This window comes from Lynx rufus, unplaced genomic scaffold (genome assembly GCF_022079265.1).
Source record: "Lynx rufus isolate CCGP_SWC_20201006 ecotype Redwood Valley unplaced genomic scaffold, mLynRuf1.p SCAF_2, whole genome shotgun sequence".
Lineage (NCBI taxonomy): Eukaryota > Metazoa > Chordata > Mammalia > Carnivora > Felidae > Lynx > Lynx rufus.
In genome coordinates this window covers 119,570,940-119,598,393 of record NW_025814834.1, presented here as the reverse complement: position 1 = coordinate 119,598,393, position 27,454 = coordinate 119,570,940, and the positions used below count along the sequence as shown (strand labels likewise).

The following is a 27,454-nucleotide window of genomic DNA, read 5'->3' as shown; positions in this document are numbered from 1 at the left end:
CTCTTCACCTTTCCACTCGTTCTCTCTCTCAAAAATAAGTAAACATTTTTTAAAAGAATTTTTAATAGTAAAAATTGATTATACTCTGAAACTAAAAGTAGTATGATTAATCAAAAAGTTTTGGATACTAGGATACATTTCCCCAGATAGATTTTATCTGTAAATTCAATGTAATTCCAACAATATTTTTTTATTCAAGTATAATTAACATACAGTGTTATATTACTTTCAGGTGTACAATATAATGATTCCACAATTCTATACATTTCTCAGTGCTCATCACAATAAGTGTAGCCTTAACCCCTTTATCTAGTTCACCCATTCCCCCACGGGCAAACACATTTGTCCTCTGTATTTGTCTGTTTTTTAATCTCTTTATTTCTGTTTGTTTGTTTTATTTCTCAAATTCCACATGCAAGTGAAGTCATATGGTATTTGTCTTTCTCTGACTTATTTCATGTAGCATTATATTCTTTAGATCCATCCATGTTGTTGCAAATGGCAAGATTTCATTCTTTTTTATGGCTGAGTAATATTCCAGTGTGTGTGTGTGTGTGTGTGTGTGTGTGTGTGTGTGTGTGTGTTGCATCTTTTTATCTATTCATCTATCAATGGATACTTAGGTTGCTTCTATATCTTAGCTATTGTAAACAGTGCTGCAGTAAATAAACATAGGGGTACATATATCTTTTCAAATTAGTGTTTTCATTTTCTTTGGGCAAATATCTAGTAGTGGAATTGCTGGATCACTTGGTAACCCCTTTACTTTTTAGGAAAGCTTTTTATGTTAAAACAATTGTACATTCATAGAGAAGTTGCAAAAATAATATGGAGAGTTTCTATATACCATTCACTTAACTTTCCCTAATTTATTGTAAAGATGAGGAAACTGAGAGGGGAGCCTGGGTGGCTCAGTTGGTTAAGTGTCCAACTCTTCATCAGCTCAGGTCTTGATCTCAGGATTGTGAGTTCAAGCCCCATGCTGGGCTCTATGGTGGGGTCTGTGCTAGGCATGAAGCCTACTTAAAAAAAAAATATATATATATATATATGTATGTGTATATATATATATATATATGTATATATGTATATATGTATATATGTATATATATGTAGAAACCGAGGCCCAGAATAGTAAAGTCACTTGCCTAGGGTCACAGAGCAACCTAATGATCAAGTTGAGACTGGAATCCAGGAGGCCTTGCTACCTGTCCAGGCATTTGCAGTGACTTCCTTGGTCTTCAACAAAAGTTCAAGGGTTATATGCTTGTCAGCATATAGACTTTCTTCTCCTTTGCACTACTGCAAATCACAGATAAATGATTCTGTACTCTGTGTGTACAAAAGGAAATATTTATTTCCTCAGCCTATATACCCCTTCTCCAGGCGTTTCATTTATGTTTCCATAAGCCATTATGAGCTCTTTTTTTTTTTTTTTTCTTCTCTGCTTCCTGCTCTTGGCCTCTAAGCAAGTTCAACTTTATAGAGAAATGGGGCTCTGTTACACATGGAGAAGGCCCATAGCGGGGGCTGGTACAAACTGGAAAGGGGCCTGCCCTATCATGTTAAATAGCACCTAATCCACCCACACACCAGAAGACAGTGCTCCAACTTGGTACATGCCGTTCTGTGGGGAGCTAGTAATAGTCAGGTGGCTTTTTGCCAAGCAGCTTTAGAATGGACTTTGGGCTACGCTGGGCAGTTACCATCCCTGTTATTTGGAAACTTGGCTTGAAGAGGTTGGGAGTAAATGAAAGACACTGGCTGCCTTGTAATGCCAGCTTTTCATCTCCCAACCTCGTGCAAGGCCCTGGTGCCATGAAGGGCAGGAAGCCACATTTCTATGCACACAGCACCTTACAAAGTCCACATGGAGGCTTGAGGGGGAAGCCCTCCTCTGAGCCTGTAAGGGTAAGTGGAAGGAGGCTGCCAGCATGAAAGCCAGTGCCTGGAGCTGCAAAAGGAAAGTCTGGGTACTGGCCGAGGGCCAGAGTACGCAATTCCTTTGAGGGTACTTTTCTTTCTTTTTTATTTTTTATTTAAAGAAAAAAATTTTTTAATGTTTATTTATTTTTGAGAGAACAAGAGCAAGAGTGGGGGAGGGGCAGAGAGAGGGAAACACCCAATCAGCACAGAGCCTGATGCAGCATCTGAACCCACGAGCCATGAGATCATGACTTAAGCCGAAGTCTGACACTTAACCGACTGAGCCACCCAGGCACCCCGAGGGTACTTTTCTTGCTATATTTCAGAGCTCCTCTGTGAGGCCGCCCCTCTCTGATACTCCAGCAGGCCTCTCTATCCAGGTTCTCTTTAGTCAAGCTGAGTATATGCTCGATACAAACATAAACCTCGTCCCTCCCACCTGCCACAGCTCAGTTGACGACAAGGTTTGCGTTGCCATCACTCCACTCCAAAGTCAGGAACTTGTGTCCAGAGCTGGATCCTAGGGTCTTCCCATACAGAAATCAAACAAGATGGTGGGCCTCAGGGGCTCAGAGGAGCAGATCTCTTAGAAGTGAGAAGTAGTCTCCATCCCAAGTCTTGTTGTTTCTCTCCAATCCCTTCCAGGCTGTGGATGGTGGAGAAGCCCAGCTTGCTGCCAAACCTTTTGGAGCCTCGGAGGACCCAGACAGAGTCAGAATAGTAGTAACTGGGCCCTGCCAGCCTGGACAAGCTAGGGGTGAGATCAGAAGGGTTCCTTCAGCTGTAGAAAACTTGGTTACGCGGGGGCCGCATAAGGTGGCTTGCCTGGATCGCTACAGTCAGGGGGTGTACTGTCACTTAGAACTGGACCTCCACCTCAGGCTTTCTCTGCCCTCATTTGGCCCTCAACTGCTAGCTTCGTACTTTCTCCCTCCCCTCTTTTCTCTGCCTCCCCTAATTCTTCACGGGTAGGTCAGGGTAGGTCACCAGTGCCTAAGCGTCTTGATGGAAGATGGAAGAAAATGAGTGGTCATGAGGAAAACAGCCTGAGGACTGCCCTTCTATTTCCAGGTCACTTATCTCCAGGAGACGTTTCTAGACCCAGTCTTGCCCCATTTCTGGTATCAGTATTTTCCCCACTCTTAGGCCAGTTCTGTCCTTCTTTGTCCCATATCCTCTCTCCCTGAACTCACACATACATATGGAAAATAAATGCTAAATGCTTCCCATTTAAGCCCCAGGGAAGAGGATGTCTGTCCATTTAGTGTTTACTACATGCCAGGCACCATTCTCTGCATTTTACACATATCTTGATCTGAACCATATTATAGCTCTAGGAAGGTGGTATCTTGTCCCATTTTTCACAGGACCAGATTTGCCGTTAATAGCCTCAGGGAGTATACCTGGTATCCCAGCAGCTACACAGGCCTGATTCTTCAGTTAATAAGCAAGGCCTTGGCACATTCTCCAGAATTTAAAGTTAGTCACCCTTTCAAATGCAAATGATGCCTTTTAGTGAATAACTCTACACTGTATTCAGGACTGACCAAAGAGAAGAGAGGGAGCTGTAGTAAAATATCTATTTTCATAGGGGCTTTCACCAAGATTGAGGCAGGAAGAGGTGGCATTGTCTCGCTGATGTATTTACGCTACAAGGTGCCATTGACCTCATTTTCACTTGTGAACAGGTGCAAATTGCCATGTGGAATGTAATAGAAGCCAGGCTGTCTTTATCCCTGAGTGCCCCACCAGACTTGTGCAGTCTGGTATGGGGCTCCAGGAGTTCAGAGGAAGTGGGGAAGAATTCCAACTTAAAAGTCGGAAAAATGAGGCTTATGAGAAAAGGGCAATGGACTTGGAATTTTTAATTTGGGGAAGAACAGACTCAGAGGTGACCTAACAGTAGATTTTAGATGTCTCAGGTTGTGACAGATAGTGGTTAGTTGTCCACTGTCTCTGCTGACAATTAGAATAGGTTCATCATGGTTGAAACCTAAGCATTAAGCCTCATTCATTTAAAACTATTTATTGGACACATACTATGTTCCAGATGCTATTGGAGGTGGTTGGAATATGTGTGTGTGTGTGTGTGTGTGTGTGTGTGTGTGTGTGTGTGTGTTCATACCAATGAACAGAATAGACTAGCATTCCTAACCCTCATAGAATTTGTATTTTACCATGAGGAGACAATGAACATTAAATGTTATAAATAAATAAAATATGTACAATATTGGAAAACAGTAAGTCCCCATGGGAAAAGAAAGAAAAAGGTAGAGCAGGGTAAGGGGCTCAAAATGTTTAAGAGAAGAGGGCAGGTCGCAGTCTCAAAAAGTGGTCAGGGGAGACCAGTTTTAGAAAATGATTTGTTTTTATTTGATTTTTTTAATGTTTATTTTTGAGAGAGGGTGAGCAGGGGAGGGGTGGGGGAAGGGGGACAGAGGATATGAAGCGGGCTCTGTGCTGACAGCAGAGAATCCGATGTGTGGCTCAAACTCACGAGCCTTAAGATCATGACCTGAGCCAAAGTCAGACTCTAAAGTGACTGAGCCACCCAGGTGCCCCTTGGGAAATTTAGAAACACACATACATATTTATTATTTCACCATTTAGGTGGGTAAGCACTCCAGGCAGGACTCAGCTGAATTCTGTGCTCAGGGTTTCACTAGGCTATAACCAAGATATTGGCCAGGCCGAATTCTCACCTGACGGCTTCACAAGGGAACATTCGGCTTCTGAACTCACATGGGTTGTTGGCAGAATTCATTTCCCTGTGGTGGGAGGACCAAGGGTCCTGGCTTCTTGCTGGGTGTTGGCTGGATGCTGCCCACAGGTCCTTGAAGCCACCTCTGTCCTTGCCACCTGGACTTTCCCTACATGGCCACATATTTCTTCAAGTCAGCAGAGGCTCTAGAGCAAGTCTGCTGACAAACAGAGCCTTAAAACTTAACATAGTCACAGGAGTGATATGTGGTGACCTTTGCCATGTTCTCCTTGTTAGAAGCAAGTTACACATCCTGCCCATACTAGAGGGGAAGGGATTCCACAAAGGCATGAACCCTGGGAGGCAGGGATCATGGGGAGCCATGTTTGAGTCTAATCTTCCCACTTGTTTTGCAGGGAAGAGGTGGAAAAGGAAGTAGATAGACATGTTAGTGGCCAACAGAGGAAGATGTGTTACTGGGTTTTACTCTCACAACATTTACAGTCCTCAGCGCTGAGCTGAGGCCATGGATGGTGGTCTCTGTGCCGAGCTCCTTGCTTACTCTTTGCACTTGACTGTTTACATTGCCACTTCCTTTATCATTGCTGTTTTCTTTTATCTTTTTGTTTAAATCAACTGTATTAAGTGTATAGTTTGGTGAATTTGAACAAATGTGTATATATATCCATGCAACAACCACAACACAATTGAGATGTAAAATGTTTCCATCACCCTAGGAAGTTGCTATATGTCCCATGGGTGCTGATCCTCTCACATCTCTGGCTGCAGGAAGCCACTGCTCTATTTTCTGTCTATAGTTCAGTCTTGCCATTGAAGAATTTCATATAACTGGAGTAATACAGTGTGGATTCTGGTATAGGGCTTCCTTCATGTACCATGATTTTGAGGTTTATCCATGTTGTTGTTCATCCCTTCTTATTGCTGAGTAGTCTTCCACTGCATGAATATTATACAGTTTTTTAATCCATCCACCTGTTGATGAACATACGGGTTGTTATCATTAATTAAGCTGCTAGAAATATTCGTGTCCCAGTCTTTGTTTTATTTCTCCGGGGTAAATACCTAGTAGTGGCATTGTTAGGTCACATAATAAGTGTGTATTTCAACTTATATTGCCAAACTATTTTCCAAAGTAGCTATGCCATATAAAGTGGTTTCTTTTTTTTTTTTAATGTTTGTTTATTTTTGAGAGACAGAACGTGAGCAGGGGAGGGCAGAGAGCAGAGAGAGAGAGAGAGGGAGACACAGGATCCAAACCAGGCTCCAGGCTCTGAGCTGTCAGTACACAGCCTGATGTGGGGCTTGAACTCATCGACTGTGAGGTCATGACCTGAGCCAAAGTCGGATGCTTAACCAGCTGAGCCACTCAGGTACCCCTAAAATGACTTTTTTAATGTTTATTTTTTCTTTATGAAAGAGAGGGAGAAGCACGGGGAGCAGGGGAAGTGGGCAGAGAAAGAGAGAGACAGGATCTGAAGCAGGCAAGATCATGACCCAAGCCAAAGTTGGACACTTAACCGACTGAGCCACCCAGGTACCCTGCCACAGAAAATGATTTTTAAGCAATAACTTGAAGGAAATGAGGAAGTTAGCCAAACAGATAACTTGGGGGAAAATATTCCAGGCAGAGAACAGAAAGAAAACACTGTGGCTAAAGCAACATGAGAAAGGGCGAGAATGTTGGGAGATGAGGCCCCAGAGGTAATGGGGCTGGTATAGATCACAGTGGCCCTTGTAGATCATTGTAGAGACTTCAGCTTTTACTCTGAGTGACAAGGGAAGCTATTAAGGGATTTTTAGCACAGGAATGATCTGACCAATGACAGTCCTGTCTGACTTTTGAAAAGATCATTATGGCTGTGGTATTGAGAATAGGCTGTAGAAGGACAAGGGTACCAGCCAGGGTGGTGATAAGAAGCCACTGCAGTAATTGACAGAAGAGATGGTGGTGATCGTACTAAAGTAATAGCAATCAATGTGGGGATAAGCTTTGAAGGAGACACCAATGAGATTGCAGGTGGATGGCTGTGGAACGTGAAAGAAGGAAAGGAATCAAGGAAGACCCTTGGGCTTTTGGCCTAAGCAAATGGAAGGATGGAGTTTCCCTAGCTGAGATAGGGAAGGCTATGTATAGAGTAGGTTTGAGGGTGGAGAGGAGGAGTAAATTGGGGACTTTTGTGTTTGAGATATTTGTTGAACATTTCCAATGGCAATGTCAAGTAAGCAGTTGAATATATAAGTCTGGAGTTCTTGGGGCGCCTGGGTGGCTCAGTTGGTTAAGCATCCGACTTCAGCTCAGGTCATGATTTTGCGGTTCGTGAGTTCAAGCCCCACATCGGGCTCTATGCTGACAGCTCAAAGCCTGGAGCCTGCTTTGGATTCTGTGTCTCCCTCTCTCTCTGCTCTTCCCCCGCTTGTGCCCTCTCTCTCAAAAATAAACAAACATTAAAAAAAATTAAAAAAATAAGTCTGGAGTTGTGGATATTCTGGATAAAGGCTTGGGCTGGAGATATACATTTTGGGGGTGTCAGCATATAGTTGGTATTTAAAGCCATGAAATTTCTGTGAGATCACCAAGGGAGTGAGACCTATCAAGGAGGAAGAGAAAACGACCAAAGAATAAGCCCTGGGTCACTCTGACAGGAAGTTTGGGGGAAGGAGAAGGAGAAGATGCAACCAGTGAGGTGGGACTCTCCACCAAGATAGTCTGGAGTTGTGGAAGCCAAATAAAGGAAGTGAGAAAGGGAAGAGGGCCAGATCAACCTTTTGAAACACTGATGAGAGTCAAGTAATAACTAAGAATTGACCTTTGGATTTAACAACACGAATGCCCTTTGTGATCTTGATTAGAGTCCTTTTGATGGACTTTTGGAGGCAAAGGCCTGATTGTATTAGTTTAACAAAGGAGGAGAGAATTGGAGTCTGTGAGTATTACTGAGTATGTTGAGGAGTTTTGTTGCAAAGGAGAACAAACAAACAGGATAGTACCTAGTAACAGTGTGGGGTCCATAGAAGATTTTTGAAAAGATAGATGGAAAATAACATATTTGTATACCAACAGAATTTTCCAGTAGAAGGTGAAATATTGGTGGAGGAGAGAGAGGAGACTTTCTGGATGTTATTTTTGAGCAGCAGAGAGAATGAGACCTAATGCCAGGTGGGAGGTTTGTCTCTAGACAGGAGCATGGACAGTTGATCTGTGGTCACAAGTGGAAAGACAGGGTATGTGAGCTCAGATGCTGGTGAATGGATGGATGTGGTGATAGGAGACTGTCGGAGTTTTGTTCTAGTTGTTTCAGTTTTCCTAATGAAGTAGGAAGCAAGCTGTATTCTCACTCTGTGTATTTTCAAACAGGTTTCTGGAGTCAGTTACTTCCCCTCATGTGTGCTAACTCCAGCCGACACATCCTTGTTCACACCTGGATTACCTGTATCCTTTTTCTCTGCTTGTGCAAACCCTGTACTCAGGTTTCAGCATCCAACTCAGATTCCATCTGCTCAGGTGCTCGTTCCTCATCGCAGCTGCCTGAAATCATCTTTCGCTCTCTGTGCTCTCTCAACAATTACAGTTCAGATGCATTATTTGGCATCTGTTACTTAATGCCTGGCCGGAAATTATCTTTCCATGTGTATATTTCTTATCTCCTTCTAAATTATAAGCACTTTGTGGGTTGGATGGATCTCAGACCTCCTCTGTAGCCTCAACATAATCCTCAACAGCGCTGAGCCCATAATAGAAACTTAGAAGGTTTGTGGATTGGCTGCAAATACCTAGAAGTTTCAGGTGAAGTCCATCTGTACAGAAAAGGTGGAAAGGGGACCGCCTTTCCATCGTTTGCTGTTTCCTCCACCAGAAGCTAGCATTCCAGGGGAAATTCCCAGAACTGAGCAGTCTCTTCAAGGGAAGGGTTGACAGAAGTAGAAAGCAAACAAATTGAGAAAAGAAAGTGTAAGAAGAGGAAGTTTTTGACAGTGAGAATTGTTTGAGTGGGTTACATTTTTATTCTGAACATCTCTTCATTTGATAAATAATCATCTGTGTATGGGCACTGTGCTAGCAATGAGGACACAATGGTGAGAAGATACAGGGGGTCTGTGCCTTCCTGACACTTGCAGTTTACTGTCTGAACATACTTTGGGTAGAATAGTGATCTGACTTTGGTTTAGTCACTTGGTGTCAGTTGTAATCACCCCCTAGATAGTTTTGCTTCACCTATAATTAGCTGGAGTCACTTGAGTATTTTGTTGGTTGATGAATGCCATAACCCCATAAAAACTCTGAGCGGTGCTCTTATACCACAGAATTAACTGTGACGCAGGTCAGAGCATGTCTTCGTGCAATGTACTTCAAACTAGTACATCTTTTACCTAACAACTTAGAGAGCAGCAACTGTCCAACAGAATTGTAATGCAAACCACAGGTGTCTCCCTATCTCTCCTCCTCCATGCCTCCTTTCTCCAGCCCGTTCCCTCTCAAGTTCTCTTCCCCATAATAACACTGGGAGGTGGACTCTACTACCACCCACATTTTAGAATCAAGGACACAGAGGCTCAGATTTGGGTGATCTGCCACTTCTAGGTGTTTGCAGTCAATCCACAAACTTTCTAAGTTTCCATTACGGACTCAGCGCTGTTGAAGATTATGTTGAGGCTACAGAGGAAGTTTGAGATCCATCCAACCCACAAAGTGCTTATAATTTAGAAGGAGCTAAGAAATGTACACATGGAAAGATAAGATGTACTTTAAAGTTTTCTAGGGGCACATGGATGGCTCAGTCAGTCAAGTGTCTGACGTCGGCTCAGGTCATGATCTCGCAGTTCATGAGTTCGAGCCCCATGTCAGGCTCTGTGCTGACAGCTCAGAGCCTAAAACCTGCTTCTGATTCTGTGTCTCCCCCTCTCTCTGCCCCTCCCCTGCTCACACCTCTGTCTCTCTCTTTCTCTCAAAAGTAAATAAACCTTAAAACATTTTTTAAATGTTTTCTAGTGGCCACACTACAAAAAAAGTAAAAAGAAACACACGAAATTAATGTTAATAACATATTTGAAATATTATCATTTCAACATAAAATCAATATTTAAAAATTATTGAGATTTTATATATTCTTCAGTTGTGGTTAGTTTTTGCAACCCGGTGTGTGTTACATCTTTGAAATCCTTACAGCACATCTCACTTTGGACTAGTCGTATCTTAAGGATTCAGTAGCTGCGGGTGGCTGGTGGTTGCCATCCTGGACAAGACAGCTTGGAGTCCACAGTCTTAAGTGGTGTCCCTGGTCCCAAGCAGAGGTATAATAACTTCAGGAGAGTTGCCTGATCATGGCATCTGGCTTCAGAACACAGCCAGGCTTCTAAGGGAGTGACTGCCAGGTGTTAGAACTTCGATTCCAGTGTGTAGTGCAAGCTTCAGTGTGAGAAATGGACTTCATCCTGGACTTTGCAGAATACCGACAAGTGGCTTTATCCTTTTTGGAGAATAGATCAAAGCAAGTGACAATCCAAAAACTGAGAGCTGAATCTGGGCATGAATGTCAGATGGTGTTAGATGCCACGGGTAACTTTAAAATATTTAGTAGGCCATAGGTTTCCTGGGTACCAATTTATCTATAGAAAAATTAATATAGTTTTTATACTTTTAACTCCAAAGTAAATTTTTACTTATCCCAATTCTATACCTGCTGCCCAAAGAGAAGTCAAAAGAAAACACAGGATGGTTCCCCTGAACTCCAGTTCCTAAATGGCTGGTGGAAACGATCATTCTGAGTATCCCTTGCAGCCCCTTCAGTGGGGCTGTGTTCCTGTCTCCACACAAGGTGTCCTGGGGATTGCAGGCCTCCAGCCTCACCCCTGGCTTTCGCAGGAGGCCTGCACTTTGCTAAATTAAGCCCGGCCAGACCTATTTGTGAACAGAGAGGCTCCAGCCAAGTGAGAGAGATTCATCCTGCTAAGGAATGTGCTGGGAGGGGGAGAGAATCACTGAGATCATTGGTATTTATGTGTATATTTTCTCATTTGCGCGCTCAGTTGGACCAGATCAACAGGCTTCTGGGACCCCACCAAGATTTTTACGGGGTGGCTGAGAAGGGTTTAGGTTACAGATCAGTGTGAACACCAAGGCAGTGTGTATATTGGGACCTCTGAGCTCAGAGTCTAAATAAAACAAGCCCGAGACACCTCTCATATTTTCCCCCATGTTTTTAATAGACTTTATCATTTGGTGCAGTTTTAGGTGCACAGCAAAAATAAGTAGAAGGTACAGTGATTTCTCATGTATGCCCCACCCCCCACCAGCTCACTCACCATCAAAATCCAGACACTTCATTTTCATCTGTCTTTTCTTGGGTTCCTAAACTCAGGGTTGGCCAAAAAGAACTCTCTCTCCTTCCTGTGTTTTAGGTGTCTTACCACCTTTGGGGAAGCTAATGTTTATTAAACGCCTATATGATGTCAGATATTTTGGGGTGCCTGGGTGGCTCAGTCCATTAAACACCTTACTTTGGCTCAGGTCATGATCTCATGGTTGGTGGCAACAAGCCTCACACCGGGCTCTGCACTGGCAGTGCAGAGCCTGCTTGGGATTCTCTCTCTCTCCCTCTCTCTTTGTGCCTCCCCCATGCATGTATGTTCACTCTCTCTCAAAATAAATATTTAAAAAAATGCAATCTTAACAACAACAACAACAACAACAACAACAACAACAGAGGAGACCTAGCATTGGATAGCTAAATGGAAATGCATGCAGGTGGAGGTATAAACAGCAGCAGATACACAAATCCTGTAACTCCTAGCTTTAGCCTCCCAGGAAACATTCTTGGAGCTGAGTCTAACTTGGGTTGCTCTTCTTCCCAGCTCCCTCATTCTAATCTTTCAGGAAGGAGGGCTATAAATCTGAAACTACAGAGCTGCCAAGGGAAAATAAAGGACTTGGTACTTAGGGTAGTGGTATGGTACAATGTGATGTATGTAGAGGCCACTTTTAGACAAACAGAATTGAGAAGTGGAATGCAGAAAGGGCCCACAGTGACCACCTGGCTGAATGCAGGCAGGCCTATCAGGTGACCCACCTCCAAATATCCATAGGGCCTAACTGACCAGTGGGCTACTTACAACCAGGTACAGCTACCAAAAAAGGGAGCATTCCATACATCGCCATAACTCATCTTCCCCTTTTATTTTTGAGACAGACAGAGAGAGAGAGAGAGAGAGAGAGAACACGCAAGTGGTAGAGGGGGAGGGAGAGAAAGAGAGAGAGAGAGTGAACGAATGAATGAATGAATGAATGAATCCCAAGCATGGACCTGACGTGGAGCCTGACATGGGGTTCCATTCCACAACCATGAGATCGTGACCTGAGCCAAAATCAAGAGTTGGATGCTTAACTGACTGAGTCACCCAGGCATCCCTAAGAATTCACATTTAAGTAATCTCTGCCCCCAACGTGGGGCTCAACTCACAAACCTGAGATCGAGAGTTGCATGCTCCAACTGAGCCAGCCACTTGCCCCTAGGTCTCCTCCATTTATTACACTCTATTATAATCATTTGGTTAATTGCCACCATAGGCTATAAATTCCCTGAGGACCGTGATCGCCTCTGCCTTGCTCTTTCTAGTGCCTATTAGAGTACCTTGCCCATCCAAAGTAGATACTCAGTAAATATTAGATGAAAATACAAATAAACAAAGCTTACAATCAGCTACCCTGTCCTCTGCCCAATGAGCACCCTTTCTGTCTCTGTCTCTCTGTCTCTTTTTCTCTTCCCGTGCCCCAACACATGAGCCCTGGCTGTGTCTGTCCAAATATCTGATCACCTGAGAATCCATCCATGGCCTAAGTGCCTACTCAGATATGGATGTCTGTGTTTGTCTAACCAAGGTAAACTGGTCCAGGAAGGAAATGGTGTTGTTTTCACACCTCTGCTACAGACTGACATGGGTAGGGCTTCAGTGACCTGAATAGTGGAGTTTGTATTTGGATGCAGATCCTTGTATTTTGTACTGTATAAACTGAAACTTTTCCACTTGGTTTTTTCCATCCCTTTGGAGGACTGGACACTAAGGCAGTGTCTGGCAGAAGAGTGCCCTGGCCTTGTAGTCTTCTGGTTACTGAGGCTAGGACACTGCCTTACTGTCCTTTCCCTGACAATGAAGGACACTTGTCACATGTTGGGGCCACCTGTGTGTCTAATTTGGGGCTTAACTGTGCTAGTGGATGACAGTGAACCTGGAATCTGTAGAAAGGCAGGGACTGCACTCTGGATAAAGTCTCTTCTCTGCCCTGGGGTCTGAGGACTTTACTGTTTGCATTTGAACACTTTCTGGCTAGGTGTCTCACATCAGCTAAGGCGAGGGATGCAGGCTATATTACAATTCTTACGGGAGACAGGGAGAGTCTCTTTGTATAAAAACAGAAAGCTTTAGGGGTGACTAGTCAAAGACCACACAGTTATTTAATGACAGAACCAAATACTTAGACCCACTAGAGTTCAATTTTTGCTTTAAAACTGGGTGAATGGAAAGAAACTTCATCCATAAAAGAACTCACTTGGAAGCTACTAAAATGTGTTTCTAGGGATTGAGTAGGGACCAGCCATTTGTCCGTTGGTCAGAACCCGTAGAACCCTTATGAAAATATTCAGTAGTGGGGCGCCTGGGTGGCTCTGTCAGTTGAGCATCCGACTTCAGCTCAGGTCATTATCTCACAGTTTGTGGGTTTGAGGCCCGCATCACATCAGGCTCTCTGCTGTCAGCACAGACCCTGCTTCAGATCCCCTGTTTCCCTCTCTCTCTGCTCCTCCCCCATTCACACTCTCCGTGAATGTTTTAAATAAACATTAAAAAAATTTTAGAAAATACTCAATACTTCACCCTGTTTTATAGATCTATGGCTTTGCCCCACTGGTTTCAGTGAGGTCCAGAAAAGAAATTTAACTCTGCATGCAGAAAAAAATATTTATGAACTACACTTTCCCTGGAAGGGGTATGATTCAAAAAAGAGAAGCTTTTTTTTTTTAACGTTTTTTTTTTTTTTTTTTTTTTTTGAGACAGAGAGAGACAGAGCATGAACGGGGGAGGGGCAGAGAGAGAGGGAGACACAGAATCGGAAGCAGGCTCCAGGCTCTGAGCCATCAGCCCAGAGCCCGACCGCGGGACTCGAACACACGGGCCACGAGATCGTGACCTGAGCTGAAGTCGGATGCTTAACCAACTGAGCCACCCAGGCGCCCCAAAAAAGAGAAGCTTTTAAAATAAAACTCACCCACTGAGAGTTAGTTTTCACTTTGAATAATCACAGATTCTAAGAGGGTCTGCTCACAAGGTTTTGAGACTCTTCCCCCGGCTAATCTATTTCTTCTTGAATTCTTTTAGTTTATAGAATTGCTTTGAAGTGAGACCTGGCCATATTTACTTTTGTCTCAAAGACTCTTATATGGAAGAGCATTCTCCTCTCTGGCTTGTAACCTGCTGTCTTGCAAAGGTGTGATACCCATTTCCTTCACGTGCCAACCCCAGCTCACCTCTTACTACACTGAGACCTTCTAGAGGTCAAGAACTGCAATGGGAAGAACTTTGGTTCCAGCAACTTTTAATCTTCGGGATGTACTTTACTTGCTGATTTTATCAACAAATGTATGCTAGTGTGCAGTCCAGCTTCTTTCTTTCTTTCAGTGTCTGCTTTTACCCCAGCAGCAAACTGTGATAGATACAAAATAAGATATAATCTGTCCTCAAGGTGCCTGAAGATTAATTGAAACACCCACATGCTTGCATGAAGTTAAATACAGAAACAAAAATGTGAGGTAGGAGCTCAAGACTGGTGATAAACCGTTTATCCCCAAAACAGATAGTTGAGCTACTGAGAGCATAGTACTTTTCTAGACATCAAAATCGAGAGGGGGAGCTGGACATTTTAAATAACTCATCAGGGCAGAGTGAAGTGACTGCTATGCTGGAGACAGGCTTCAGATGACCATGCATCCCAATGTACAGGATAGTCCCAGTGTTGCCTGTTGTCCTGGTATAATTATGGTATAAATATAATATTTTCACCTTGAAAAGAGTCCCAGTATGGGTGTTAAATTATAGTCCTCTTAGTTATAAACAAGTGTAGTGGGAGTGAAGAGAAAGGAACTCTTTGTTCTGACTGGGGGGTTGGAGACAATCTCCTAGAGGAGGGAATGCTAGAGTCTAACAGTAGTGAAGAACAGGTTTACAAAGAGGGAAGAAGCCATCACAGGCTGAGAGCAGCTCTGGTAGAGACTTGATGACTCCCAAGGACACACACGGGAGTGATTTCTCAATCAGTAGAAGATCTTGGTTTAGAGGAGAGGAGAGTGGTACCACCAGAGGCTGGAAGGAGCCTTGGAGACTATCTTGCCATAGGCTACCATCACTCAGAGTTCTGGTTATCAGAAAAAATGGCTGCTGGAGGGGCGCCTGGGTGGCTCAGTCGGTTGAGCGTCCGACTTCAGCTCAGGTCATGATCTCGCAGTCTGTGAGTTCAAGCCCCGTGTCGGGCTCTGGGCTGATGGCTCAGAGCCTGGAGCCTACTTCTGATTCTGTGTCTCCCTCTCTCTCTGCCCCTCCCCCGTTCATGCTCTGTCTCTCTCTGTCTCAAAAAAAAAAAAACAAAAAAAAAACGTTAAAAAAAAATTTTTTTTTTAAATGGCTGCTGGAGAACCACTGATGGCATCCTGGTCCTGTGTTGGACCAAAAGGGTACAGTCCAAGCTGGGTGAGGTGAGTGGCAGAGAGGGAGGAAGAGAGTGAGTGAGGCAATATCGGGGTTGAAGAGACTGGAAATGGTAAGAGGTGAAGTGAGAGATCCGTGAATTAGTTTGAATTCGTCCAGTCTACCAGTTAAGGAAGGTGCGGATTCCTCTCCAATAGAGTCTTGTTTGTAATTTATTTCTACATTTCTTCCTTCCTCCCTATGACCCCATATCCATTTGTATTCTGAGACTCTCAAGTTTAAGAGGCACTTAGAGGGAGGTTTATTTTCTTTATCACTCAATCTTGGGAAATAGGGCACCAATGTTCTATATAAGTTTGGTGGCTAAAAGGAGCTACCATAGGGAGCCAAATGCTTTTTTGTTTTATTTTATTTTTTAACTTTTTTAATTTAATTTTTTTTATTGAAGTACAATTAACATTCACTGTTATATTAGTTTCAGGTGTATAACATTGATTCAGCAATTCTGTACATTAGTCAGTGCTCAGCATGGTAAGTGTAGTTAGCACCTGTCATTGAACAACATTATTACAATATTATTGACTGTATTCTCTATGCTGTACTTTTCATCTCTGTGACTTATTTTATAACCGGAAGTTAACCCCCTTGATCTATTTCACCTGGGAGCCAAATGTTCTTCGTTATTAGTGATCTTAGTAATGCCAGAAATCAAAAATCAAAAAACAAACAAACAAAATGAACATTTTACCTTTTCATGTTGAAAATGCCCCTTTTGACATTTTATTATAAAAATTTTTGAACATATACAAAGATAAAGAGAACCTCTTATGTACCTGTCCCATGTCCTGGGGACCCGTGTCCTGCCACCCAGCTTAAACAGGTACCAACAGTCTGCTGTCTCTGTCCTCCCCTCCTTACAGCAGCTCTGGGACATCCTAGAAATGTGTCTGGAACGACATTAGAATATACCTCGAACACATAAGGGCTTTGTTTTTAAACATAACGGCAACACTATTATTATTGTACACAAAAAGCTTAAAAGTAATTCCTTAATGTCATCTAATACTTGGTCCATGGTCAATTTTCCCTTTCAAATGTCCATTTTAAGCGCTTAATTTGTATCTCTGAGTCTTGGTGTAGTGCACAGGAGTAGTATGTTTGGCCCTTTTGTGGGGAGGGCAGAGGAAGAAGAAGAGGCTGGAATCCTAAGCTGGATTCAGAATTCTTTCTCTTCTTTATGCCTCAGTTTTAGTAACCTTTTGTCTCCAATGGGCTAAGAATATACCTCTTAGAGAATGTTCTGTTTAGAGCAGAGAAAATCTTTTAAAGGTTTCAGATAAAAAGTGGGTTTTTTTGCACAAGTACACAGCATTATCCTGTCACCTTTTTATTCATCCAGCAAACATTGTCGTTCCACTTCTCCCTGGAGTGCATTTGTCCCTGGTTCATTTGCAGTCTGTTGGTTTGCGTATTCAATGTGTTTACTATGCGTCCAAGTGCAAAGCCCTGGGAGGACTTCAGGTTCATCACAACTGCTAGTTTTGTGAGTCAGGCACTGTGCTGGGTACTTTACATAGGTTATTTCATTTATCCCTCACTACACCCCACAAGATAATTTTTCTCACCCCATTTTATCATTGAAGAAATTAGGTTCTAAGAGGCAAAGGAACTTACACAGAAAAGGTCACCCAGCTAATAAGTGGCAGAAAGGCATTTCTGCCTTTCTAGGTCTGCCTGCCCTGAAGCCCATGTCCCACCCTCACAAAGCTGAAAGGCAGAAGCTAACAAAGAGCACACCTGGCTAGTTCCAAGGCACCATCGTTTTCTCTGTCCCTACGGCAGAGAAATAAGACGTGTAGATTTACAAAGCCTTTTACAGTGTGCAACAGTTAAAATACAAAGAGAATGATGTGAAAAACCAGAGGCATAAGAAATGACTTTTGGGGCCCCCGGGTGGCTCAGTCAGTTAAGCATCCAACACTTGATTTCGGCTCAGGTCATGATCCCAGGGTTGGGAGATTGAGTCCTGGGTGGGGCTCTGCACTGACAGTGTGGAGCCTGCTTGGGATCCTGTCTCTCCCTTTCTGTTCCTCTCCCTCACTCTCACACACACTCTCTCTTTCTCTCAAAATAAATAAATTTAAAAAAATAAAGAAATGACTTCTAATGGGGGGTAAAGTAAGGCTTTACAAGGGAGATGGCATTTAAGGATGAAGCTGAAAGAGGGACAGTGACAGGGCAATGAGAACGCATAGGACATGCGCGAGAGATCCAGTCAGGCTGGTGGAGTGTGATAGGAGAAGATGAATTAGGTAGGTTAAGGTCAGATTTTGAGTGGATTCCGTTATCAGGCTCAGTAAAATTTAATTGCTGTGTCTTTACAAACCATTAAAAGTTTTTTTAGTAAAGGGAGTAAACTAATGAGAAATATGCTTTAGGAAAAATTTAAATGGTGGAGAGGCTGAGGTTGGGGAGACCAGTAATGAGACTATTTGCTCTGATCCCAATGAGAAGGAAGGAATACCTCACAGGGTGGTAACCATGGAAAAGGGAGAGATTACAAAGAGATTTTGAAATACCCAGTGCTAATCTTTGTTAGAGAAGCTTGGAGATCGTGTAGTTTTGCTTTGTAATTTAGATATAGTAATGATGTTTCTATATGCTAGATACTGTTCTAAGTGCATGTGCAATAAGCTATTTGCAATGGTTATCCTTTAATTATAACTATTATAAATTCCTAGGACTTTTTGAAACATTTTTATAACAATTTAATAGAGATAAAATTCACATACCATTACAACTCACCTATTTAAAGTGTATACAATTCAATTACACATCAATGTTTCTATACTATTCAGAGTTGTGCAAATATCATAGCAATCAATTTTAGAATATTTTCATCACTCAAGAAAAAACTGCAACTCATTAACCATCATTCCCCAATGCCCCTGTCTCCCCTTTCCCCTTCCTCCCTTCCCCCCAGTCTACCACCCTCCACCATTCTTCTTTATTTCTCTGTGGTTTTGCCTTTTCTGGGCATTTCATATAAACAGAGTTATGTTCTTTGTGACTGACTTCTTTCACTTAGCATATTGTTTTCAAGGTTCATCCATGTTGCAGCATGCACCATTCCTTTTTATGGCCAAGTAACATTCTACTGTATGGGTATACCACATTTTGTTTATCTATTCATCAATTGATGGAAAAATTTTAATTATTCTAGAATTTTGCCCTATCAAATATTTATGTTTGAAATAAGTCAGCTACTGAGTGGCACTTGTACATTTGGATTATATAGCAGTTTCTATCTTACTGTCATATTTCCTCATCTACAATGACCTTCACCCTTCTATATGTTACTCACCCATGAAGTTTCCCTGGGTTAGGCCGTATCTGAACTTCCTCATCACTGGTCACCTTTAGTATCTTAGTATTTTTAGAAAATACCTTTATTTATTTGCTTATTTATTTTTATAAATTTCAGTTAGCCAATATACAGTACAATATTGGTTTTAGGAATGGAATTCAGTAATTTCAGCACTTACATACAACACTCAGCGATTTCTTTTTTTTTTTTTTTTTAATATTTATTTATTTTTGAGACACACAGAGTGCGAACGGGGTAGGGCAGAAAGAAAGAGAGACACAGAATCCAAAGCAGGCTCCAGGCTCTGAGCTGTCAGCACAGAGCCCGACATGGGACTCGAACTCATGAACCATGAGATCATGACCTGAGTCAAAGTCAGAGGCTCAGCCAACTGAGCCACTCAGGCACCCCATCAGTGCCCTCTTTAATAACCATCACCCATCTAGCCCATCTCCCACCCACCTCCCTAGCAAATACCTTTAGAATTTAAATTAATTAAATTAATATTAAAAGCTCTTCTCTTCTCAACTGGATTGCAGGCATACTAAGTATAAGAAATACATGTTGAACATCTTCATTATTCCCCAAGAGAACTTTAAAGTCCATTTCCACACTAAGAGTGTGTTAAGTGTGGAGGAGAAGGGTCTACAGGAGTCAGGGCAGATCCATTAACACTGCCTGGCTGTCACCCCACTTTTTCAATTTAAACTTCTCCCTTCCCCACTTCTAAAAGTGACTTGTGGAATACTGGTGGGAGATAGTGTACAAACTATTAACCTAGTTAATATATTTGGTAATAATGCTACTACTCTAACTCTGAAAGGATTGATAACATTTTGCATTAAGATTTTTTTAAATTGGTCAGGCAAAAAACCATTTCTCATTTGTAAATAACATTTTAGAATTCACTCTGCTGTAGCTTCTATTGGGGCAAGAAGTTGAAAATCTTGTTTTTAGAAGGGATAGTCACTTTGGGGTTCTATGAGCAGTGGAACAATTTGTAGAGTTAAAATTAAAGCCTTGGAGAAGAGTCAGGTAACTGGTTACTGCTGGTTGCTTTTTACCCAGTTGTGTGTTGAACTTTGCAATAAACACCAGGGTGGAAATGACTTGAGAATCCTGTGTTTAACACTTGCTGTTAGGACTCTGGTCAAGTGATTTTTCCCGAAACAAAACAAGCTGCCTACACAGAGAAGTCTGATTAAACACTGTTAATCTATAAACTCATCATTAGCCCAATTCTCAAGCTGTAGGTAATATGGGTTTCATTATAATGAAAGTTTATTGTAGTTCTGTTTCTAATCATTTAATTTTAGCTTCATCACTGAAACTTTCCCTTGAATTAGATGGGGGAATACTCCTCTGGGGACATGTAAAAAAAAAAAAAAAGAGGCTCTCTCTTCCACCCACCCCCCACCCCAGCCACCCCTTTCTTTCTTGAATACAAAAATTTCTTCAGTTATCTTGACAAAGAGCTGGCAAGATTTGGTGGTAAAATAAGCAGATGCAGTTAATTTGGGATCCACTCCAGCTGTACTTAGAATTTGACAATTTACATATGAATATTTACTAGTGGAGAATGGATAAATCTGATTTAGTACACAGGGATGTCTTCTGCAGAAAGAGGTTACAGAAGAGGGGTTGGACCGTCGTAATGCTGGAAATTGGCCTGCACTTGCATTTCCACATGGTCGATTTTGTGACACCCATGAAAGTGCTTTGATCCACTGGAATCACTGATCATAAGATTTAGGACCTAATTTGGTGGAGATGAAACTATTTTAACAGTTCCTTATGAGCCTCATAAACTTCATTGTCGACTTGAGTAGACGTAATGCTGAAGCCTAAGGAAGGTAGTTCTGTTTTTTGTCTTTCCTCTTTGTTCTTTTCTTCCTTTCCCTCTTTTCCTTTCTCTCTTCTACTTATCTCAGAAGGGTAATGCTCACGCGAAGACTGTTCAGATTGGGTGTGTATTTGTGTGCAGGTGTCTGGGATATCCTACCTTTGGTGTAATAGTTTTCTTTCCTTTCCATGACATAATATTAGTTCAACATGTGGTTGGTTGAGAACTTCAGCTATCCTAGTCAGAGAGGGCAAATTTTGGTTTTTATGGTTAATAATAGCTAACATTTTCTGAATGCTTACTGCATGCCCTGTATTGCGCAGTGTACATTTTGTGCATTATTTCGCTTAATGTTCTTAACATCCTAATTAGTTGGGTGCCCTTATGATCTCCCCCACCCGCCCTTGATAGATGAGGAGGTTGAGGCTTTTAGAGAGGGCATGTGACTTGCCAAGCCCTCATCACCTTCAAAGCCTGTGCTCTTAACCACTATACTTACTGCCTAATACATTAGGCACATTCCCTAATTCTATAATTTACCACCTTCTACTAAATCAAGCAAAACTTGGTCGTGCTTCCTGAACTGATCTGTGGCTGAAATGCTAGAGCAAAAATGGAGTGCTGGATTTGATTATTGTTTTTATCTTAGAGGAACTCTTGGAGTTTCAATTTCCTTATCTTTAAAATGAGGGGCCTGGAATCTTTGGCCAAATTAATTCAAGTATTGACTCCATTTTCTTATCTAGGATTTGGAAAAGATAGAGCCAACAGAATTTGCATCCTCCAGATTTTGTCTTTTTTCTTTTTCTTTTAATTCCAGTGTAGCTAACATTCCATTTTTTCCTTCCTTCAGATTTAAATACTTTTCTTGGTGGGGCTGAGGTCTCTTGACTGGCACTAGTTAGCTGGGGGACAAAGATAGTTGAGCAGCTGTGTGCAAGGCAGAGTTCTAGGTATTCTAAATGCATTATGTACCTCATCCCATTGAATCTGCACAAAGTCCCCTGTGGAATAGACATTATTATCTTCATCAAAAAAGAAAGCAATCGCAGTATACCTGTGGGAAAACTGAGGTGCATCTGATGAAGTCCATCACATAGTATTGATAAAATTCTCCCTGCTTAATACTATATATTCAGGGAAGGGACTAACTCATCTCTGTGTACTCTGCTCTAAGCCTTAATAAAATAAATCTCTGACTAGTATTTTTAGACCCCTCTTTAGGTTCCCCTACACACCTGCTCCTCTTTTACTGTTCCCTATTTTAGTTACTAGTGCGCATTATCACCCACGTGCTAGAAATCTCGGCATTGTCTCTGCTCCTTCCTGTCTCTCCCAAAGCAGGAAAGCCTCATGGATTCTGCCTTGGAAATGCCTTTTGAGTCTTTCTCCCTATGCTTCTTTGGTGCCAGACAGTCCCTGTCTCTAATCTGAGCAGTTGCCTCCTGATTCATTCATCTTCTTTACATCTACTATAAACTCCTTCCTCAGGTAGACCCAATCATGGCAATATTTTGCCTAAAGCTCCCTGATGAGTTCTTGTTCTCTACTGACTACTGTTCAGTCTTCTTAGCATGGCTTTCACAAACTAGTTGCAAACTATTTTCTATACTCCTTTCCCACTCCTCATCAGACACCAGGCCACTGAAGCTGAACAATCCATGAACATTTCACCAAATCTCTGTTCATACTTTACCTCTCTTGGGATGTTTTTATTTCCTTTTTCTGCCTGTCAAGTCACAATTTGTTGCTGTTTCACCTCAATAAAAATTAATTGTCCCCTTCATAGATTTACCATCAGATTCCCCTCTCAGCTTAAGCAAATGCAATTTATGGAAGTCCAATGTAACAATAAAGGCAGGGTGTTGTTTTCAAAAATGTTCACAACATAATTTCTTTTTTTTTTTAAGTTTATTTTTGAGAGAGACAGAATAAGTAGGGGAGGGGCAGAGAGAGAGAGAGAGAGGGAGAGAGAGAATCCCAAGCAGGCTCCATGCTGTCAGCACAGAGCCTGATGTGAGGCTTGAACTCACAAAACCATGAGATCGTGACCTGAGCCGAAACCAAGAGTTGGATGCTTAACCACTGAGCCACCCAGGCACCCCACAACATGATTTCTTTAAAAATTAAATCCCCAGTTATATTTAAATATAATTCTATATATAGCAATTTGACATTTTTTATATAATAAAAAAATTATATTATTATTATTATTTTAAAGTAGACTCCACGCCCAACTTGGGGCTTGAACTCATGACCCTGAGGTTGCAAGTTGTGTGATCTACCAACTGAGCCAACCAGGTCCGCCAAGAAAAAATTATTTTAATATACATGCCGTTGTCCAGTGCTTTAGAGAAAAACAGGCTTGGGTGGTGTTCGTCATCCGGGGACAATAATGAATGGGTTGGGAGAACGGATGAGTAGCTCCAGGGAAATCTGAAGCTGTATAGTCCATTCTTGGCTGGGATACTGATCTATCTGAATCTCCTTTATGTCAAGAGGCATGAAGAGAGCTGGGATAGAATGAGAAGCTATGAACCAAGGCAGGACTCAAGTAGGAACCTGGTTCCAGGATAGAGGGTCTGTGGCAGTTAATGATGATTAATGCCTGTGTGCTTTTCAGAACATCGAGCTGAAGGTTGAAGTAGAGAGCCTGAAACGAGAACTCCAGGACAAGAAACAGCATCTAGATAAAACATGGTGAGTTGCGGTTTGAACTAATTGAGCTCTTGGTTCTTTTCAGAGTCTGGTTTATTAATCTGAAAACAGTAGATTTGAAATCAAATTCCTTCACCTTAACTCTGGCATTTGAATGCTGTGTCCAGTTGAGGAACTGAAACAATATGTTTTCTTTCCCTTCGGCTCTGTTACTCAATCTGACAGGCCTTGCATAGATTGGAAATTCACCAGGCCTAAGATTATAAACTTCCTTTTAAATAATCTGCTAGTACCATCAAGGGCTGACATAGATTTGGGGGGAATGGGACACTCTCACACACTGCTCGTGAAAGTTTGAATTGTGGCAACATATTTGGTATGTGGCACTGGCAATGAAGTGAAAAATACACGTTTCCTTTGACCAGATAATCTCTAGAAGGAATCTATCCCTCATAAATAAAAGCATGAGAATGAAAGAATAAATCTAGAAGTATTTTTACTGCATCATTATTTAGAAATGGCAAAAAAAACTAGAAACAGCTATCTATCAACAGGGCAATGGTTGAGGACATTTTGACATAACCATACTGTGGAATATTATGCAGTCATTTAAAAGAATGATTTAGTTCTGTATTCTTTTCTTGGTGGGAGTCCCTGATAGACTAAGCAAGGGGGAAAAGTACTGGGTGATGTTTATGGCATAAGGCCCTTTGTTAAAGGCAGTCTTTTCTGTGTCTACCTGTGTTTGCTTGATTATACACAGAAAAAAACTGGAGGGTTATATCCCAGACTCTTTAACATTACTTGTATCAAGGAAGTGAGATTAGAGTTTTTGATGGGGAGAGGTCTTGTTTTTTTTCTTTGTATACTTTTGTATTCTTTATATACGTTTGTATTGTCAAAATGGTTACTTTTATAATTTATAGTTTTTATAATTAAAAAACCCTTAGTTTTAAATGACAAGTATTGTTAAAATTTCTATTCAAAATCATTTTTAGATTCCATCCTGGAATTAGTATACATTCAATCTGACCTGGCATTGTTTATCTTTACAGTACTTCTTGATATGTAGGATGACAGTCCAGCAAGATGAGAATACTCAAAACTAGACTCAATTATATACACGATGCTGGTATTACTAAAGACTTACTAAGGCATTAAGTAAGCTTAATAGACTTGGAAAACATACAATGATTGAGAAATAAATTTTTATATTTGTGTAATGGTTTTTAAAAATGTGTTATGTCAGTTCAACTTCTAATTAGGTGGCATTATCCCTATTTTTAGAAACAAGAAAACTAAGGTATGTTAAAGTCTTCTCAATTGAGTGGCAGAGCCCACATCTTCTGGCCTCAAGTTCAAGGCCCATGTGACTTTACAACAGCTGTCGCCTATTAAATCAGGCAGTCCTTGCTGAGTTACTCAGAAAATGTATAACTTCCATTCTCAAGATATCGTAGTTAACTGTTGTTTATTGCGTTTGTCACGGAATATGAAGTCAAGGTAAAAATTGATGATTCTTGAGGTCTGCATATTTACAGGTCTTGGGCTGTTTTCTTGAGTTGTGTCCCTTGTACAACCAAGACCCTCGACTTGCCCAAATCTGTATAATAAAATGGGAACTCAAGATAAATATAGCCTCTGGGGTGGTGCCGAGTAGTGTCCGTTATCAACCAAAGAATCCTATAATCCTTGGGAAAGTCCCCTTTGGTCTTCATAGACACAACCTTCTGAGCCAAATATTAAAGTACCCCTGGGCTTGGATGGAGCAGCTTTGATTAATCATGAACCTGTGAAGGCTCAATATTGTTCTCTGCCCTGAGAACAAGAAGACGGTCCATGGTTCTCAACAAATGGCTTAAAACAGGAATAAAACCAAACCGGAATTAAGATCATTCAGCACCTGATACTGCCTCCAAATTGTTAATCCTCAGACATCCAAGGACAGCTGTTGTTAGCTATAAATAAGCCGGTGACACCTTACCCCCTACATGCTAGCGCCTGGACATTCATTCCTGAGGACACCAGAGAAGCAAAACTGGGCCAGAACCCTGAGCTTCCACAGATTAAATGTCTGTTCTCTGCATGGGACCATGGGAAAACTAGATAGAACTCTGGATCGGCAGGCCAGATTTAGGATAGTATGTGGGTTAATGACTGTAAAGGAGGAGAGCATTTCTATGGCTGCCCAAATGGATATTCTGTCCCAGCGACCTAAATGGTAGGAACACTTTAAATTCAAACAGCAAGAACGGCAGAGAATTAGCAAAGCACTCTGGAAGAACAGTCTAAATGGAAGAGACCAAGGACAGATGAACACGGATGTTGAATTCTGAACCATTTGATGACTGACCACCTCCCAAATGAAAGATTCTCCTCTTGAAGCAATAGCAATAATGAAGCCTCTAGAAAGTCAAGTATATTCTGATTGACAAGCAACAAAAAATTAGAGTTCTGAAAGATTACCAGAAAAGTTGGAAAGAGCAATTCCACAAATAATTGCAGAGGGAAAAATGCTTCATTTCAGTGTGACTCTGAATTATCGAAACAACTTTTAACGGGTCCACTTGCTAAATTATATGACTAGCTCTGACTGGCTAATGCTCCTTGATTGTAGGGCTGATGTGGAGAATCTCAACAGCCATAATGAAGCTGAGCTCCGGCGCCAGTTTGAGGAGAGACAGCAGGAGACAGAGCATGTTTACGAGCTCCTGGAGAATAAGATCCAGCTTCTACAGGAGGTGAGCAGGAGTTCTGAAAGTCCATGCGCACGGGGCCTCTTTCACCTCTTGCCCTACTGCTCTGCCTCCTGGCATTCACCTTTTCTGTCCCTACTTTCCTTCCCAACTCATCAAGTGTCCACAGTCTAGGGCTCCTAACTTAGGTGGGGCTTTGTAAAAGCCTCTCAGCTTTTCATTCTTTTTGCAGGAATCCAGGCTAGCAAAGGATGAAGCTGCGCGGATGGCAGCTCTGGTGGAAGCAGAGAAAGAGTGTAACCTGGAGCTCTCGGAGAAACTGAAGGGAGTCACCAAGGACAGGGAAGATGTACCAACTGACCGGGTCAATCCTGACCAATACACTGAGGCCCTGGCCGAGCGGGACAAGTAGGTGCCTTTGATACTCTATTTGTCACTTGTCATTTACCTGTTCTCAAGGTTATAGGAGAATATACCAGCTGTACCGCTCCCTTTTAAGGTCTTAGAGTAGACCTTCATGATTTCCAAGACTTTATTGCCTCCACAACCAAAGGTTTTCTTTTTAGGGTTGAGTCTTCAATGGTATCCATTAACAGGACTCATTTCTATACCTTGTTAGTAGGTATAAGTAGAACAGTAGTCAAATGGTGGCAAACAAGAGACATGGATTCACTTCTTCACCCTTATTGAGCACCTGCCAGACACTGGCCTCACCACTAAGGTTACAGAGATGAACGACCCAGGTCTTCTCATCAAGAAATGTGTTACATGATTTTCTCCCTTCCTTCCTTCCTTCCTTCCTTCATCTATCTATCTATCTATCTATCTATCTATCTATCTATCTATTTTGTTCTCAAGTTAACTAACATACATTGTAGTCTTGGCTTCAGGAGTACCACCCAGTGATTCATCACTTGCATATCACATGTTACATGATTTTAGTAAGTTTTCTGATAGAAGTAGCATGCGATACTCTGGAGACATAGAGGATTGTCATCTATTCCAGACTAAAAAGAGCAAGGTGCCATTGAAGGTTTCCTGGAGGAGACGAAATCTGAGCTGGGTCTTGAAGAATGAATAGGAGATCGAAGAAATAGATAGGAAGTGGGTGAGAAAGGGAAATATTCTGTGCAGATGGAGAAACTGTGCAAGCGAGACACAGGTAAGGGCATATATCAAGACCAGCAAATAGTTCTACATGATAGAGCAGAGGGTCTGGGAAAGACTAGTGAGAGGTAAGCTGGGAATAGGGTCAGATTGTGCTGGCTTCATATACCATAAGGAACTTAAATTTTCTCCTAAAGGTAATTGGGCAGTTGTTGAGGTCACCCATGCCTAGATTAGTACAGCAACTCCCTAATGATTTCTTTACCTCCAGTCCTGCCCCTTGCTATTTCATTGTGATATTAACATTCAGAGAAGTTTTGAAGTGGAAAATTCAACAATATCACACTGGCACATAATTTAGCCTCTTAGATGCATGATACTATGGTGGCATAAAAAGCCTTTAGTAGTTTTTAACTGAGTAGGTGAAAAACCCACAATGACTAATG

The 27,454-nt window shown here is 41.8% G+C and overlaps 1 protein-coding gene across 2 annotated transcripts in view; it reads left to right on the top strand.

Annotated features, from left to right (window-relative positions):
- LOC124515283 (myomegalin-like) overlaps window positions 1-26,313 on the top strand; it is a 114,079-nt gene extending 87,766 nt beyond the window's left edge. For both annotated transcript variants that reach the window (XM_047084047.1, XM_047084048.1), the window contains 3 exons: window positions 23,171-23,247; window positions 25,823-25,946; window positions 26,134-26,313. In XM_047084047.1, the coding sequence (XP_046940003.1) occupies window positions 23,171-23,247; window positions 25,823-25,946; window positions 26,134-26,313 (381 nt within the window). The remainder of the gene's footprint in view (window positions 1-23,170; window positions 23,248-25,822; window positions 25,947-26,133) is intronic.
- The last annotated feature ends 1,141 nt before the right edge of the window (window positions 26,314-27,454 follow it).